This window comes from Scatophagus argus, chromosome 14 (assembly GCF_020382885.2).
Source record: "Scatophagus argus isolate fScaArg1 chromosome 14, fScaArg1.pri, whole genome shotgun sequence".
NCBI classification, from domain to species: domain Eukaryota; kingdom Metazoa; phylum Chordata; class Actinopteri; family Scatophagidae; genus Scatophagus; species Scatophagus argus.
In genome coordinates this window covers 14,205,152-14,222,075 of record NC_058506.1, presented here as the reverse complement: position 1 = coordinate 14,222,075, position 16,924 = coordinate 14,205,152, and the positions used below count along the sequence as shown (strand labels likewise).

At 41.3% G+C, this 16,924-nt stretch overlaps 2 protein-coding genes and 1 non-coding gene across 3 annotated transcripts; 2 read left to right on the top strand and 1 right to left on the bottom strand.

Annotated features, from left to right (window-relative positions):
- Positions 1-705: 705 nt before the first annotated feature.
- On the bottom strand, positions 706-9,804 carry aldh3a2b (aldehyde dehydrogenase 3 family, member A2b). Its single transcript, XM_046411262.1, has 11 exons — positions 9,658-9,804; positions 7,828-7,990; positions 6,866-7,097; positions 5,272-5,357; positions 4,537-4,745; positions 4,211-4,328; positions 3,719-3,860; positions 3,411-3,577; positions 3,209-3,308; positions 2,399-2,637; positions 706-1,491 (listed from the first exon to the last, which is right to left on the bottom strand). The coding sequence occupies exons 2-11, from the start codon at positions 7,987-7,989 to the stop codon at positions 1,477-1,479; spliced, it is 1,470 nt and encodes a 489-aa protein (XP_046267218.1). The 5' UTR covers position 7,990; positions 9,658-9,804; the 3' UTR covers positions 706-1,476.
- Positions 9,805-14,887: 5,083 nt separating this feature from the next.
- Positions 14,888-16,895, top strand: LOC124071150 (double homeobox protein 4C-like). The gene is made up of 2 exons (XM_046411619.1): positions 14,888-15,135; positions 15,241-16,895. The coding sequence occupies exons 1-2, from the start codon at positions 15,085-15,087 to the stop codon at positions 15,892-15,894; spliced, it is 705 nt and encodes a 234-aa protein (XP_046267575.1). The 5' UTR covers positions 14,888-15,084; the 3' UTR covers positions 15,895-16,895.
- On the top strand, positions 16,133-16,206 carry trnat-agu. Its single transcript has one exon. It is a non-coding gene; the product is annotated as a tRNA-Thr (tRNA).
- Positions 16,896-16,924: the final 29 nt, after the last annotated feature.

Genomic DNA, 16,924 nt, shown 5'->3' with positions numbered 1-16,924 from the left:
CGCTGTGTCACCATCCCATAAATACAAAGTCTGACCAGGTGATGTCTGATGAAATGCCTCGAGTGATGTCACTTGAGTCAGCAACAGATGGGTGTGAAGGCTACAAGTCTGAGAATGAAACAAATCAGGTGGTGTGGCCTTAGAAAGAGGTGAGTTTTGATGGGCCTTTCTCAACAGCAGACATTGCAAGTCCAATAAAGCACAGGTGAGTAACAGGTGAGTCAGTTTTGGGGGCCTGGTACTGCTTGGCCTGGTTAAAACAAAGTACGTAATGCAACATAATGACGATAATAATTTTTTTTTTTTTTTTTACAGGAGAAGCTGTAGCAACTCAGAGACTGTCTGCTTTGGAAAAAGATTGATTTCCTCTCGTTAGCTGATAGTAGTTGGCATGCTGATCTGCTGGAATGTCTTTCTGGGACTAAGGAATCAATTACTTTATTATTTATACCAGTGTTGTGTGTGAGTGTTGGCAAAAATACAAAAACTGATACAAGCACTAGTTGTGCACAATGACAGGTCAGCAAAACACAGAGTTGTGTCTTTTATAAAAACAAAACGTGTAACTTTCTCACTTCAATTTAAAATTATGTACACTACACCCAGTGTTACTGTCTTGCAAATATTCTAGATTTTTTTCTTAGTGTTAACAACAGATGTCCTCTATACTACCTGGAACAAAATAAAACTGATAAATAATCAAACTCATAGTTGCAGAAATATATTTATTGTATTATTACGATTATGAATCCAGTATAGAAACATATGTGTATTTATTCCACTATTAATTACAAATATTTAGCAACTGTTGTTGTTTGAAGATCACCAAACAATTCACAAGGTTGCTTAAATTTGTTACAGACATTTGGCATTTTAAGGAAATGAAATAAAAACATCCTTCACACCCCGTCTGATAGAGACAGGCTGCAGTCAAATAAAGGAAGACTGAAAACCCAGTGACTGAACACTGAAGGCTCAGAGACAAACTGATCATCTCTTATCTGTCAGTGAAATGGCTGGAATGAACTGCAGGCAACTTCTACACAATAAAAACAATTAGATTATGACAAGAAATTGCAGATTAGTTAAACTTAATGACCTTCATTATTTAGTGAACACTGTTTCTTGATCATATCACAGTTAAGTGAAAAAAACTGATATCATACTGGTAGTCTCACAGTAGTGTTATAGATTTTGTCACTTGTTGCTAACGGCTTAATATGGCTCATGATAATGCTGACCACAAATGTAAGGGCCATACCTGGGAATAAATAATTACCTTCATCAAAATAAGATGCTTGCTACAGTGAGCTACATAAAACTCTAAAAGAATTAAATGATCCTCTTAACATTTGTTGTATTAAAGCAATCCTGTGTAGATTCTTGAAACTTGTGGATGAAATGGTCCTTTCTTCACTCTGGTCCTCAGGATTAAGGAAACAGCAGGCTTGTTGCCTGACATGCAGTGGGATGTCTTCAAAAGAGATAACGCTGAAAAAAACAAAACAAAACAAAAGCTGATCAGATGATCACTTTTGGGCGGCACGGTGGTGCAGTGGTTAGCACTGTCGCCTCATAGCAAGAGGGTTCCAGGTTCGAATCCTGGTCTGGGCCCTTCTATGTGGAGTTTGCATGTTCTCCCTGTGCCTGCGTGGGTTTTCTCCGGGTACTCCGGCTTCTTCCCACAATACCAAAAACATGCACATTAGGCTAATTGGCTTCTCTAAATTGCACCTAGGTGTGAGTGTGAGAGTGTGTGGTTGTCTGTCTTTATGTGTTGGCCCTGCGATTGACTGGCGACCAGTCCAGGGTGAACCCCGCCTCTCGCCCGTAGTCAGCTGGGATAGGCTCCAGCTCCCCCGCGACCCTGACGGATAAGTGGTATAGAAAATGGATGGATGGATGATCACTTTTCTTTAGTCTCTTTCCTCCTTTGCATTAACAAAATGACTAACAAGCACAGCATTTCAGGTAAACTGTGGTGTTTCTGCCCCCTGGTGGTGCTGTAGGGCAGTGCGTTGAGAGGTCCCTGTCCGGTTTGTATCCTGCATTGTCCACAAGTTCATAGGAATTGTTCAGAAATGCATTTCTGACATCTGTAAAAGTCAGTAACACAACTGGCATGGCAGCCGGTGGTGGAAACGCACCATAGAGGTAACAATTAAACGAGGAGAAATTTAAATTTAAAGAGGAGAAGAAGATTACAAGTTTCAAAGCGTCAAAATGCTTCCAAACGTTTTAGAAAGTTTTGTAAATGTATTATTGGCTAAGAAATTAATTTTGTATGTATTTTGGTTTATATGTGCTCAGCCAACGAACACATTCACTGGCAGCAAAATGATTTAGTTTCCACGGCAAAAGGTCAAAACTAGCCTCTTTGTGCTGGTGTTTCTCTCACCTGTAGTGCAACAGCAGCCACCACAGTCAGGATAGCTAAAAGCGCCATCCGTCCCACCCAGCCCAGGTCTACGCTCTTCAGGATGAAGAAGCGTGCCCAGCCCAGCTTCTGGGGTGTGTGAGGCGGGTACCGCATGCTGTTCATCCCCTCCATTTTCAGCTGTTTGATGAGACAACCACGCAGGTGGCTCAGCTGATCAAAGCTGAACTTGCCGTGGTAGCAACCCATACCGCTGTTTCCTGTGCAGAGACAGATGGTTTCAGTGTGGCAACACATACTGGCACATTTGATGGCAGAGGACAATGTCACTCAGGCAATAAAAAAAATCTGAATCTGGGACACAATGCTTTATCTTTGCCATAATGTCACACTAGAGGGCATCCTAATACCACTCAGCATGGCCTTAAAACCCCTTCACAGTCCAGAGTAAGATGCGCCCATCTTACTCTGAGTTGCAGTAAGAAACTGAATAAACGGTAAAGTTCACTGCGGCCTCTGCACCGTCTCTGATGTGTGTGAAGAGTTGCAGACCGATTCAGATGTGTCTCAGTTTCTTGCAATATGCTGAATGGAGACTGGCTTCTCTTTAGACCAAACAGCTAAGAAGAGTCAGTCAGTTTCACCTTCTTTTCTTGAGTATATCTAGCATATTGCTACTGTTTGTGTCAAGGAAAACCTATGCAGCCACTGTGAGTTTGTTGTTTGCCCCTCAAACAGTCCCGTTTCCACTGAATGTCATACGGAGTGAACAGCTGAATTCACCAATGAGTGAATAAGCAAAAGTATAACCATTTCTGCAAAGATACTCACCCACTCCACCGAATGGCAGAGAGCTGACAGAAAAGTGCACAAGACAGTCATTGGCCAGAAATCCTCCACTGGAGGTCTCGTCTGTCATTCTCTTTATCACCTTTAGAGAAACAAGAAGATTCATGTCATGGCCCATGAATCTGAATCTACATGCTGATGCATAAGGTGTGCCTGCATCTGTGTTATGTCTGCTGTTGGATACCTTTTTATCGTGTGAGAAGACGTAGAGAGCCAGAGGTTTCTCTCTCCGATTGATAAACTTGATCGCTTCGTCCAGGCTGCTGACCGACAAGATGGGAAGCAGAGGTCCAAATATCTCGTCCTGCATCACCTTCGCCTCTGGCTTCACATCCCGCAAAACTGTGGGGGCTAAACACAAGCCAAAAGCACTATGTATTGCATGCATGTGTGTAATGTAACTGCCTGAGTAAAACACCTGAATCACATACTCAGGCACATAAGTCCTGCTTGACTTTCATGTGAAGATTTTGTGGCCGTCAGGAAGACTACCTATGTAGCAGTCTGACTCATCATTGTCTCCTCCCACAGCAATGGTGCTGTCCTCCAACATGGCCATGATCCTCTTGAAGTGGCGCTGGTTGATAATGCGTCCGTAGTCAAGGCAGGTCTTTGGGTTGTCTGTGTAAAACTCCTGCAAAGCAAACAATCTCATAACTACGTGAATATTTTTGTTAAATCCAGGCAAATCTTACAAAGACAGGAAGCAGGTCATGGGGCCATGGGTACAGGAGTGTTTACAGATCTATGTAGAATTTGGAGGTTTTTGTGAATGTGCATTTTGTGGAAATTGATAATTGATAAATTGATAATTGTGATAATTGTGTACCAACACTTAATAGTCAGTTTTCCTTATTATAACATGATCTTAGGACTTTACACATTACTGCTTAGGGACCTCTGGTAATCAATCAGCTCTCAAGTTTAAAACAGAATAAACAGATCATTACATTTCCAAAGGGTGTGCTTTCAGCTCATCTGTACCTTAATGGCTTTCTTGATCTCTTGAATGACCTGGTCCTGGATGCTGGGCTCACAGAGGATGTAGTCCGGGGCGATGCAGGTCTGACCACAGTTTGTGTACTTTCCCCAGGCAATACGCCTACACAGTAGAGACAAAGTTAACAGCAGGGTCTCAGGAAGAAATAGCTATGGATTGGAAAAATACTATTTAATCAAAAATACTATATAAGAAAAAGAGTGAAAACGGTGCAGAACAAAATCATTCTGAGATATTGTCTGTTAAAGGAACATAAAAAGAATTAAGAAAATAACCATTAACCCGAACTGTATTCAGTCATTGCTCTGACCTGCAGGCCATGCTTATGTCACAGTTCTTGTCAATGTAGCAGGGGCTCTTGCCGCCCAGCTCCAGGGTGACAGGTGTCAGGTGTTTGGCAGCAGCCTCCATGATCAGTTTGCCCACTGTGCTGTTGCCGGTGTAGAAGATATGATCGAACCTCTGGCGCAGCAGCTCCTGGGTCTCTGGCACTCCTCCGGTTACAACAGGGTAAAGCTCCTGACACACAGGGTAAAAACACACATTCAATCATAAAAAGGCAGCATGTAGTTCCTGAAGCAACACGTTTTTGTGGCACAAGAACTTTAATTCTTGTGATATGCATTTTATTCACGTTTTGTTTTGATCTGTCTCAGCCTTGTAGAGAACTTGTGGAAAAAAAACACAGATGAAAATAAACCTTTTAGCTGATTATTTGCATCCTGGAAAAACACTGCTGCTTGCTTAAAGTTTACTTAAGGTAACCACTAATAAAACTAAAGTTAATCTTCTTAAACAAACTACTTACAAGGGATAAGCAAGCTCAGGAAACATGCTTTGAAAGACAACCTAGTGCATCACATTCAGTGAAAATTAACCAAAGGAAATGTGGAGCATCTGCATCTTTAGGTATCAGGTGGGTTCTTTGGGTAGGTTATACTGCTCTTCGCCTTTGTGGGTGGCATTGTCTGCTTAAGAGTCTCTACAGTGTTTTGTTTCCCTTTCAGGAATCCTCAGATGCTGATTTCCTGAGATTCATCCTTACTTTGTCAATGTAACATGGCAGCAGGTCCTCCATGACCTTTGCAGTGTGAGCACAGACCTCGGAGGGTTTGATTACAGCGGCATTACCTGGACAGGTAAATGACAAAAGATGGATACTGTAAAGACACGGTCCACAAAAGACATTCTGATGTACTTTGTAGAATCATGCAACACCATTGTCGGCCAATGCTAGCTGGCAGTGCAAATTCTTAAAAGCCAGTTGATGAAAGTATGACTATCTGCTGTCGTGTGACCAAACTTCACTCACACAGGTTCCATTTACTTAAGAAAGTTTAAAAATAAAAGCAGCAGTTGCTAGTAACCTTGAGTTTAGAATATTTGGTAAAGCTTAAAAGAAATACCTTTAAAAGCATGATTTTTTTCCTCCTTTGTTTCATAATAAATCAATGCAATTCAAATATTGATTATTTTTTAGCTCTGTTTTTGGTCTCTACCCACTCCAGATCAAAACATTTGGCTCACAACCTGCAAAATTCCTTAATTCCTTAACTACTATGCACAGGTCATGCATGATAACACAATGAACACACCCTTTTTGGACTTGTAATGGTATTTTAGTGTTAAAGGTTATTATGGTTAGAGTTAAATCCAAATATCTTTGTCTGGTGATGGTGTTCACAGCTGCCTTTGACCTGAATTTTATTTTTCAACAAATAAATCAAGAGAAAAGACTTGTGCAAGGCTGATATGACCATGCAAACTCTGATAATGCTGGCAAGGGAGAATAGGAGGATAAAGTCCATCATTGAGCAAACACTGTACTGCATGGGCTGCACCCTAATAGGACTCCATTCAGTGAAGTCCTCCAGTCATCAGTGTTTGAGGTTAAATTGGCTTTATCCACTTGAAATACAAATGAGCAAACTACCTGCACCAGGTCTCATAGCACTAATACGTAAAACTATCTCTGGGGACAAGTAACAAACGAAAGCTTCGAGATCAGCCAAAAGACTTTTTAAAAATACTTTAGTGTCATGCTAAATGGTCACAAGCAAACACTCTAAACTGAGATTTGCATCACAAAGTGATCAGAGCCCAGCCAAAACACTCAAGCGTAGGGTGACCAGTTAAGGATAGCTTTTGAGACAGAAATGAATTATTCATGAATTCCCTCGTTAACTTGGAGCTGGCTGATTCACTCAGACTTTAACTCTGCCCTTTGAGCATTCACTGATAGGAACTGCGCTGAGTGGAGACATGCATGTTCACACGTGTAAACACACACCAACCAGCACACATAAGGATACAAAAAACACACAATCACCTGCATGTGACAATTACAGGTTTCTGCATCTATAACTAATCTTCTTTCTCATGCCTGCAGTGGAGAACCTTCATAAAGTGACCTTTGACATATTAATCTCAAGTTGGCCAAGAGTGAAGAGTGCTGGGTAATGTCTGGATTAAAAAAAGGAACTGTAGCGGTCATAATCACAAGACACATCTCTACTCAAAGTTCATAATGGGGCAAATGACAATGAAATCAGATAGAAATGTGAACGTTGACCTTATTGTATCACATACATGCTGTCCTTTCACCCACATGCACACACACCCTCAGCACACTACACTACCAGCAGCGATGGCTCCAATGAGCGGCTGGATGGTGATAGCCCAGGGGTAGTTCCAGGCCCCGATGATAAGCACCACTCCCAGTGGCTCGGGCTGGATGTAGACGGTGTCCGAGAGGGTGAGGAGGTTCTTCTCCACAGGACGAGGGGCCGCCCACTCCTTCAGCTTCCTGATGGCCAGGTTGATCTCCCCCTCCACACCCAGAGTCTCATAAAACTGGGTCCCCACCTCACTCTGGGGATGAAGACAATGACACTAGACACTGAACCAGAAAAAACTGTGACAACTTTAGTCACTTTAATCCCTTCCTTCATGGATCATGTTAAACACGTTTTATCATGTTAAACATGCTTTGTAATCTTCCATCAACTTTACTAATATTCATCTCATACCATATATTCTCTCATATTCATATTCATATCTTTAACTTGTCTCAGAAGTATTTTATGATGTGATTTACCTTTTTGGGTGTTCCTACTTCAGCCTTCTAGAAAGAGTTTATCAATTTTGTATTCATTTTGATGAATATGCTACTTAAAGCCACTATAAAGGAAAAAAACTAGTGCACCCATGTGCCACCAGGGTTCAAAAGGTAAGCAAATAATCTATACGTATGTAATGCCTGCAACCTTCATGATGATTCAGTTTTCTAGTTCTTTGATTCTCATTTTCTAATCTACCTTAATGTTTGACACTAAATGCCAGTCTCTGCCCTGATGAAGGCTGGTGAAATGCGTAGATGCATAAGTCCAGGGTTTAACTGTTTTATTCTTGATCTAGTCAGATCTCCTTGTTGTGCAGGTTAAACCATGAAAACCTAAAATAGCCGTGTGATACAGTAGGCTACATAGTATCAAAAAGACTAAAAGCTAAAGGCTTGTTACTGATCTTCACAAACTAAGAAGTTTGTTGGAGACCAGTAAAGACTACTTTGGAGCGCAGTGAAGAACCACTCATTACTCACCTTATTGAGGTCTTTTTTGATGGCATTTGAAATCTCTTTCTGTTTCTCAGTGAATAACCGCTGTAGGTTCTTCAGCTGGTGGATCCGATGCTCTAAACATTTGGACCTGCCTGTTTCAAAGGCTTTCCTGGCGCGATCCACTGCCTGCTGCTCCCGTGACATCCTGGGAGAAAAGGAAGTTCAAAAAGACTGTTATAAGAGTAATACTAAACATAGTTAAGTACAACATTTGATGCTGTAGTGCACACATCAACTGATTAGAATAAGAATTTCCTTTATTTGTCCCACAGTGGGGAAACTGTCAATTAATTATTATGTAATTGGCTACAGGCACACTGTGGTTTTGGTTCACTTTACTAATGTACGTAATATGTCTCCTATTACTTAACTGGAATGCTGCTCTTCCAGGATGCAGGGTTACATGTGGTTCGTTTAGTTACCAAGATCCACTCATATGGAACCATCTTCATGTTTTGGTCCGGGAGGCAGACACCCTCTCTGTGTTTAAGAGTAGACTTAAAATTTCCCTTTCTGATGAAGTTTATAGTTCGGGGTGGCTTAGACACTGGTTACACTGCTATAGGCTTATTCTTATTCCTATTATTATAGATATCATTACAATTACTGTTCATAGCTCTGTTATTTCTGTTATCTCCCTCTCTGTCTATCTCAACCAATAGATGGCCTATTCACACAAAACATATGAAGCACTTGTGAAAAATTATGTTTTGTTCTAAATCAAACAACCCAACAGTATATTACAAAACCAGCTGTATGATTAATCTATAAATCAATTAGACACAGAGAAAATTTACTGGCCATTCTGATAATCGTTTAAACCATTTTTTCATTCAAGATTCAAGATTTATCGCTTTTCCTTTGAATCATTTAAATCATTTTCATTTAAGTTAAAGGATTTAGAATTTCTGTTGGACAAAACAAGTTTTGCGAAGATGTCACTTTGGGCTCTGAGTAATTGTGACAGCATTTACCACAATCTTATGAAGTTTTACCACCCGAAAGATCAGTTGTTTAACTGAGAAAATAATCAATTACAGAAGAGTTACAAGTTAGTTCCTCCTGCAAAATTTTGCGTTTATATTCATTTTTTTTTCTTTTAAAGCTTTAAGTGCATTTTCCTGATAATATTTACTTACTTTTGCTCAAGTAATATTATCAACACGGGATTTTACTTGTAATAAAGTACTGTTACACTCTGACCTAAGAATAAAAAAATCTCAGTACTCCAACGCTGGTATTTTTACAGTTGGGCCTACAGCCTACTGATAATTTCACTAAAATTCAGGATGTGTACACTTCTATACGGTATGACCGTTAAATAACAGCAGGTGGACGTTGTTTGAAGCAGTTAAACGTTGTATTGATCTACAGGGAAGCAGTTTACATGACCCTCCTGTCAGCTCTTTGTTTATAGAAAACGCGCTGAATGCGTTGTTAACAGGAGTGTAATAGGAAGCCTACATGAGAATTATTTCCAGCGTTACTCGGTCAAAGTTGAAGTCGCGGCGTTGAGACTCTAAACTCTCAACTGTTACAACGAGCCGCCTGTCATTTGGTTCAATGGACGCTTGGTTACCGAGCATACAAAACGTTATAACCCTGTAACTGCACCAGACCTCTTCAGCAGTTATCGTACATCGTTATACTAATCTGTCACAACCGTGCATTGTAATCTTAAGAGCTTTGCTGTCAAATAGTTTTCTTCAGTCCGTTTCTCGACATTTCCGCGCTTCCGCTGGCCCCTGCCTGTAGCCGTTAGCTCTTAAATGACACAGAAACGTTGCACGGTTGCTTTTGATTTATTCCTACCTGAATTATTTGTCTCGCTTTCTTGAGATTCGTTTCAGTCTTGATGGTAGGGTGGCCCGCAGAAGAGGATCTGATGTGACCTGGGAAAGAAACAGAAACACAACACTACCGTTAGGCAACACCCTCCACACAGGGGCAGGACCAAACCTCCAGGCGCTCCTACAAGAGTGGCTGTAAGGACGGTGGCGGCTTAGGAAGAACACGGTGGTCCAAGGGGAAAATATCTTAGGATTTCCGCCATGAAATTTCGTACTGACATTCATGGTGCCCAGAGGACGAATCCTATCAAATTAAGTATTTGCTTTCTCCACCGTGAGATTGGCATAATTAGCTATGATCCCCTCATTGTCAGGTCAAAATGCAAATTGATGCATCAGTTTGCTTTATGAAGACATACCCGCAAAACTAAAGTCGTTTCCATCAGCTTCAGCTTCAGTGTATGGTGTTTTTTTTATTTGCCAGTTTGCTAAAATGCTGGACTAAAATAGTAAAGTTGGACATTGTGAACGTCATACCTTATTACGTCAGCAGAGTCATCGTGAGCATGTTAGCTTGTTAACATTAGCAGCTAGCTAAAATCACTGCTGTGCCTGGCTTCATGGAGCTGCTAGCATTGCTGGTAGTCTTGGTTTAGTTTTTGTTTTTTTAATGTGTGTCACATATCCGAGCCAAGTGCTGATTTTTATGTTTGTACACACACATCCGCTAAGCTGATGAAGGTTTAGCTGCAACCTGCAGGAGAAGCTGAGGTTTCATCCTGGGTTTTCCGGGCTGGACTGTGGCTCCATGTAGACCTACAGCAGCAAAGGTTCCCAAACAGAAGCTACATCAACAAACTACACTACACAAGGACTCAAAGAGCTCTCCCAACTCTTTCATAAAACTAAAGTAAAGGGATGTGAAAAATTCCTCAGGAATGTTTTTAAAAACATCTAATGTACAGTTGTGTTAAAGGATCATAACAATATTTAATATTTCTAACAGTGTTTGAACACAGGAACAGAAACATCACAGCTTATAAAGATATGTGTGAAAGTAACATGACACATTAATAATTCTAGCAAAAGAGTAGTATATCATGGCATCATAATCAATATTTATAATGCAGTATTTACTGAGTTATCTGATGTGGATGTATCTCTTTTATCAAAGGCCAGGAGTCACACCTGGGCTTTAAATCTCAGCACTACGTGATACTCTGACATAATGAAACAGTGGAATTGAGAGAATTTTCTATTTCAAGAGTGATATTCCATCATCCATCCAGCCTGGTCCAAGTCCCTGAATGGCAATGCTGATTTTCTAAACAAACCTTTTATTTATTTAACTTTATTTTTCATGTTTTCAACACAAGTCCATGGTTGGGCCTTTATACAAACATGCAGAGAAACTATAAGACAAACACCAAACACAAACAGTATGCAGATGTCATGCTTGAGAAGGAGTTTGTATTTTGCAAGACATTTTGTGCATTATTAATTTTATGGAATGATAAATGACACAGCCTGAAGCCACAATTATCTTCTTGGCCTCTTTGCTCTGCCCTCTTGCATTTTGTACTTTCATCAGTCAAGTCACAGCAACCTACTATATTGCAGTGCTGTAAATGGTCATTCACCTTCCTTCTCAGACGTAATATCTATTTATTTTGTAACTATACCTGCACTAAATCATATCTGATGCTTTCTCTTCTTCCCCTACAGATTCTTGAGTTTCTTTTATCTGTAGCCAAGCTGGAATCACACTCAGCTTCTATTTCTCAGATCCAGAAAGGCTTTTACAGTATGGGACATGGGCAAGGAGTAACCCTCTCACCTCGGCCACTGCAGCACATGGATTGGGCCCAAAAATCTCTCAGGCTGACAGGAAATGTGGACAGAGTTTCCACATCAAACAGCAGGCTGAGGAATGGTGTTTGTGTATTGTGAAGGAGGGAGCGAGGATGTAGGTGAGGGAGAGGATGGCACAGCGTCATTCACACCTGAGTGTCGATCCCGATTTCTTAGAGAGGAGTGTGGACACAGAAGAGCAGCGTTTCTCTGTGTGCACACCTGAGTTTGTGAGGTATAAACTCAGGCGTTCAGACGCAGAGAGAAGGACAGTTGTGCATTTTTTATGGACAGGTCCGGAATACAGCATAGCAGGCCGCAGAACAGGACAGAAACTCAAATGGACAAAGTAAAGTGTGAGAGGGAAAGGAGAAGGGTCTGAAGCAGGTCATCATGTCTATTTGTGATTTCACCCCTGAAATTTTAGTAAAATTAGTTTGTATTAATGTAGTGACAATTTTACCCAAACTAAAAATGTGTTTCGAAATCAAATTATTTGGGAACTACACTTATGTGAACTCTTTGGCAAACAGAAAGTGAAAATGATGGTGCTCCATCTCATTTCTTTACTGGAGGGAGGGAAGACATTCCTCCAAAAGACAGTCCCTCATTTGGTGCTGTAGTGATGGTGGAGCAGAGTGCTCTCTGTCAGGGAAAAAATGAAAGTGAGTTTAACATGTGGGGTGTGAGAGGCATCTGCATTTGATATAATTCTCTAAAATTTTATTTGGGTTTTTCCTTTAATTTGTTACAGGTCTGTAAAGTCATCTTTACCCCAGCGTGCCTGTCAAGCCTGTCATGTTCTTATTAATATCAGACTGCATGGCCCGTTAGCATTTAAAGAAAGCAAAGAGAAATTTCTGGAAGGCTTGTTGTGCTGAATTTATTTATTTGTATTCACATTTGAAATTATTTTCTGTTTTATTGACTTGGAAGGTAAATTAAACAAAGGTGTACCATTGATGGTTTATAGGTGAACCAAAAAAGGAAGTAGTCCAAGATTATAACACTGTCCAAACATGAGACAAGATAGATGGACGGACAGACAGACAGACAGACAGACAGATAGATAGATATTGTCAGATTATGCCACCTAGTGGCTTCTATTTTACTCTCACTCTCCTTCACACAAATGAGCACTAAAGATGGTTCATTTTATCCTGCACTAAAGTACTAATACCATATTGTACATATGCTGTAAGTAGCAAGTAAGTAAAAGTTACAAATTAAATATGTTACTCAGTTTAAAATAGGCCCCTGTGCCTGTCATTAAAGTACCGGAGTCCATTCCTATTCATGCATTGAAGTGTAAGCAGTGTTTTTCTTTCGTTGGTGGTTTTGACCCTTCTGAGGCTTAAAATAATGATTATTTTTATACTTACGATGGATTGTTTTGCTGATTATTTCTTTGATCATTCTATTATTTTTTAATATTAGTCGTAATTAAACACAGCATTTTGACACCTTCAGATGTCTTTTGGCCAACCAACAGTCCAAATGTGACAATTTAGTTTGCTGTCATGACGAATAAGCTGATTGATGAGCAATTTATATGCTGGTGGGACATTTACATCATGATTTAGAAATTCATCGAAAGTCTATTTTTTAATTTCTTGATTGTACTCCTAATACTGTAGAAAACATCACAAAAAATAGATTAGAAACTTTAATAATGTCAGAGGCTACAGAGGCGAGGGGCCATATAAAATACATAGCATTTCCTTAATGTTTCTGATCGACACAATAAGTATTCAGTGTCAGGGGTCTCAGGGGTCAGTCAAGTCGTAGCACGTGACCCGGTTTCGACAGCCCATCTATTTCTGGTATCAATATGCTGTCTTAATGGAAGTCATGTGCCGGCAGCAGTTTGAGTTACGATCTTAATGGTCCATTGTTGATAGAAGTGGGGGTCAAAGCGCAATACTTCACTGCTAATATGAGCCAATCATCAAGGTTAATGCCTCAGTGAAGTGCTGGGCGCTCGTGACCCCCAAATCATGCATCACGTGCTCTCTTTATGAACATACGAAAAAAATAATAATCTCCATTGACAACGTGAGTGACATTTGACTTCAGCTGTCTGAAATGAAAGCAAAAGACAGACACCGACTTAATCCTGTCTTAGCCTTCACCCTCGGAGCCTGCTTTATGTTTGGACATTTAAATGCAGCTTCTGATAGCCCATACACTGTGAGTCTGGCACCAGCCTGGGAACTGGCTGTGCGCTGGACTGTGCGTTATCCGGTGTTTTGATGTCTCGATCGGTGGAAACGCAACCGACCAGGAAGAAGGAAAAAGTAGCCCGATTTGTCACCTCGACACATTTTAGCTGACTGAAGCCTCACACTCCGGCAGCTTCAATACACTTCCACTATCCACACACCGTGTTGTTTCTTTCTGCTGCGCACCAGGAGGCAGCGGGCTGTAGAGGAGAGGATGTGCCACAGACTGAAGTGTCAGGAAAGCGGGGAAGTGCGATTGTTGCTTTACCTGCAATGTTGTCATCCTTGTGCAACCGAGCATGTATTATTTTGGTTTATAATTATGTGAGGAGAAACCTAGAAATTAGGAAATTGCTTTAGAAATCTGATCAAATAGTATTAGACAGTTCATCCAAACCCCGTGCGTCAAATATGTTGTCATTTTTTCCGTTCTCCAGTTTCCTTACAAACTACACCGGTGTGAGTGATTATTTTATTTATTTTTTGAAGGCTACAAATCATTTTGTGTGCAAAGATTTACCGCCACAGTATGGGACAAGCTCCGTCTAGGCTAAACGGGCACATTAATGGGTCATCGGGGATCAAACAGACACCTATTAGCCGGACGGCCATTAACAGGTGAGTACACATCAAAGGCACGTGTTTGTAAGGCTTGACAATATCCATTGAGGTGTTCAAGAGTTTGGGGGTCGTTTTATGAGTCAGGCAAAGTATAAAACCATCTGGTATTCTGCCTTGTTCACCAGTGTCGAGGAGAGGACTCAAGGAACTGTATACTCAGGCTTACTTTCTGCTCTGAACTCTGTGGTGAAGAATGGCATTCGGGTTGGATTTTACTGGCGGTAATGTTTCTGAGATGAACGCATTTTACTCGGGACACTACTGGCCCGCGGCGGCCCTGGATAAGAACAACAACAACAACAGCGATGATTACGCACAGGACTCCAGCAGAGGTGAGTGACTCAGTGGCCTTGATTTTGTAAAGGGCTGGCTCAGGAACCGGTTTTAGAGTAGCCCATAAGACATAATGCATGCTCTCTTTTATATTATTGGTTGCCCATAAGGTTGCAAGCGAATTTTACAATAAAGTACACAACATTTAATCTTGTCCACCATCATTGGAAATACTATATATTCACCAGTCTTAAAGTGTAGCTAATTTTCTGTACTCGTTGTGCATCTAAATCTAATCTAGAGGCCAGAAACAAAGAATCTATAGTCTAACTGGAACATTTTATCCTCTTGTAGAACGTCATGATGCTCTCCATAGGACGCGCTCGGACACCCAGCGCCGCCGGAAGCGCACGACTTTCAGCAAAGCGCAGCTGAGCGAGCTGGAGAGGGCCTTCTCTGCCACGCAGTACCCTGATATTAAAATGAAGGAGTCTCTTGCTTCTATAACTGGGCTGCCAGAGTCTACAATTCAGGTATGGCATGTGCTCCACAGACTCTCCAAGCTTAGGTTTTTATATGTCAATATATATGTTCCATTAAAAAACAACAAAATAACCACAGTTCATTCTTATCAACAGGTCTGGTTTCAGAATCGACGCGCACGCTATTTCAAGAGCAAGAAACCATCCAGAGGGGTCCCCAAACCCTCCACAGACTACCTTGATCCGCAGCTGCCCGGCACCCTATCTCCCAGTCCACCATTCCCCCATTTTGCTCCTTCTGTCCTGTCTACTCCCAACTTGCCTTCCCCGTCAGGCTACCATGCCCCCAGTTCACCTCAGTCCTCCAGGCTCTCAACCATCTTCGGGAGTCAGGCCATGTCCCTGCCCGCGCCTACATCCCCTGTCTGCGCCGACCAAGCTCCATCCTGCTCCCCGTTTGGACCATGTCTCCCAGGAGTACCCCAGGACCATTACTACCAAACCCCAGACTTTACTGATTACTGCCATGAGGTGTTTCCAGACAGCGGGCTCGGTGAATGGGATTTGACAGAGGACTTTCAGGCCTTCCTTGACGGTGCTCGGGGATCCGAGCCTGTGGGTAGCCGCTGCGCCACAGTCACACATCTTGGACCCAAGGAGGGCGTTCAGGTTCAGCTGGACCACCAACACTTCTTCAGCACCGACGAGTCCATGGACGATCTGTCTGATCTGTGCTTTCAGGACCTAGGCGACTTCAGTCTGTCGGATTTGGACATTTCTGCTACGATGATCGATTATCTTTTGGGCTAATTGACAAAAGGAAGATAGACACTCGACACGACAAACAGAGCACGTTATTTATGATGAGATTGCCTTGAAGGAAGGACTGTGGACGATGTGAATAAAATGTATAGAAACAATATATGGGTATTATTGTATATTGTAGAGTATTACATGAGAACTTCAAATAAAAAAAGATATATCATATAACCTACGATGTGTTTGTTCATTTAGTTCATAAAGTCTGTTACACAACTGGCCATCACGTGGCGCCGTGGCTTAGTTGGTTAAAGCGCCTGTCTAGTAAACAGGAGATCCTGGGTTCGAATCCCAGCGGTGCCTTTTTGCTGGTCAGATGAATGGCATCCAGACCGTGGCTACCGGAGATGTCGAGACGCTTGTGTATTTTTCACAAAATTAAAAAAAAAAAAAGTGATTAAAATAAACTCCCAAACAACTCAAAATAAACTAGACATCACAAGAGGGGGAAAAACACACAAAATAAAACAAAGCAAAGCGAATCTGCACTAAACTTCTAAAACTGTTGTATTATATTGTGCTTTTTTTGGGTCCAAAAAAGTGGCTGTTTAAATGCAGACCTGGCTTGTGACTTCTACTCAGGCCGGATAAAAATGCATCAGCCACTCGCAGCAAACCTCACTGCAAACCAACTGATGATGATGTGCGCATTACATTTGAAAACAGATGTAAAATGAACGATGTACATGTTGTATGTTATTTTATTTTTGTGTACGGTATCCTCTCTTATCATCCTTTATCCAGCAGGGGGTGCATCACTGAGGAGGTAATGTCAGTCGAGGTCAGGGCCAAAGTAGCAGTGGTGCAACAATTTTTATTCTTGTAGGGACGCAGGTGACCAGCAGAGGGCAGTGAGTGCATGTACAGCTCTGTGCTAAAAATAACCACTTATATGCAGTAGGTTTTTTTGTTCTTGTTTGTTTTTGTATTCCTTTGGTGATGAGGTGTGAATCTGTCTCATAGATTGGGCCAGAATTCATTTTATGCAAAGGGTAGGATCAGTGTTAAGGTTTATATCAGT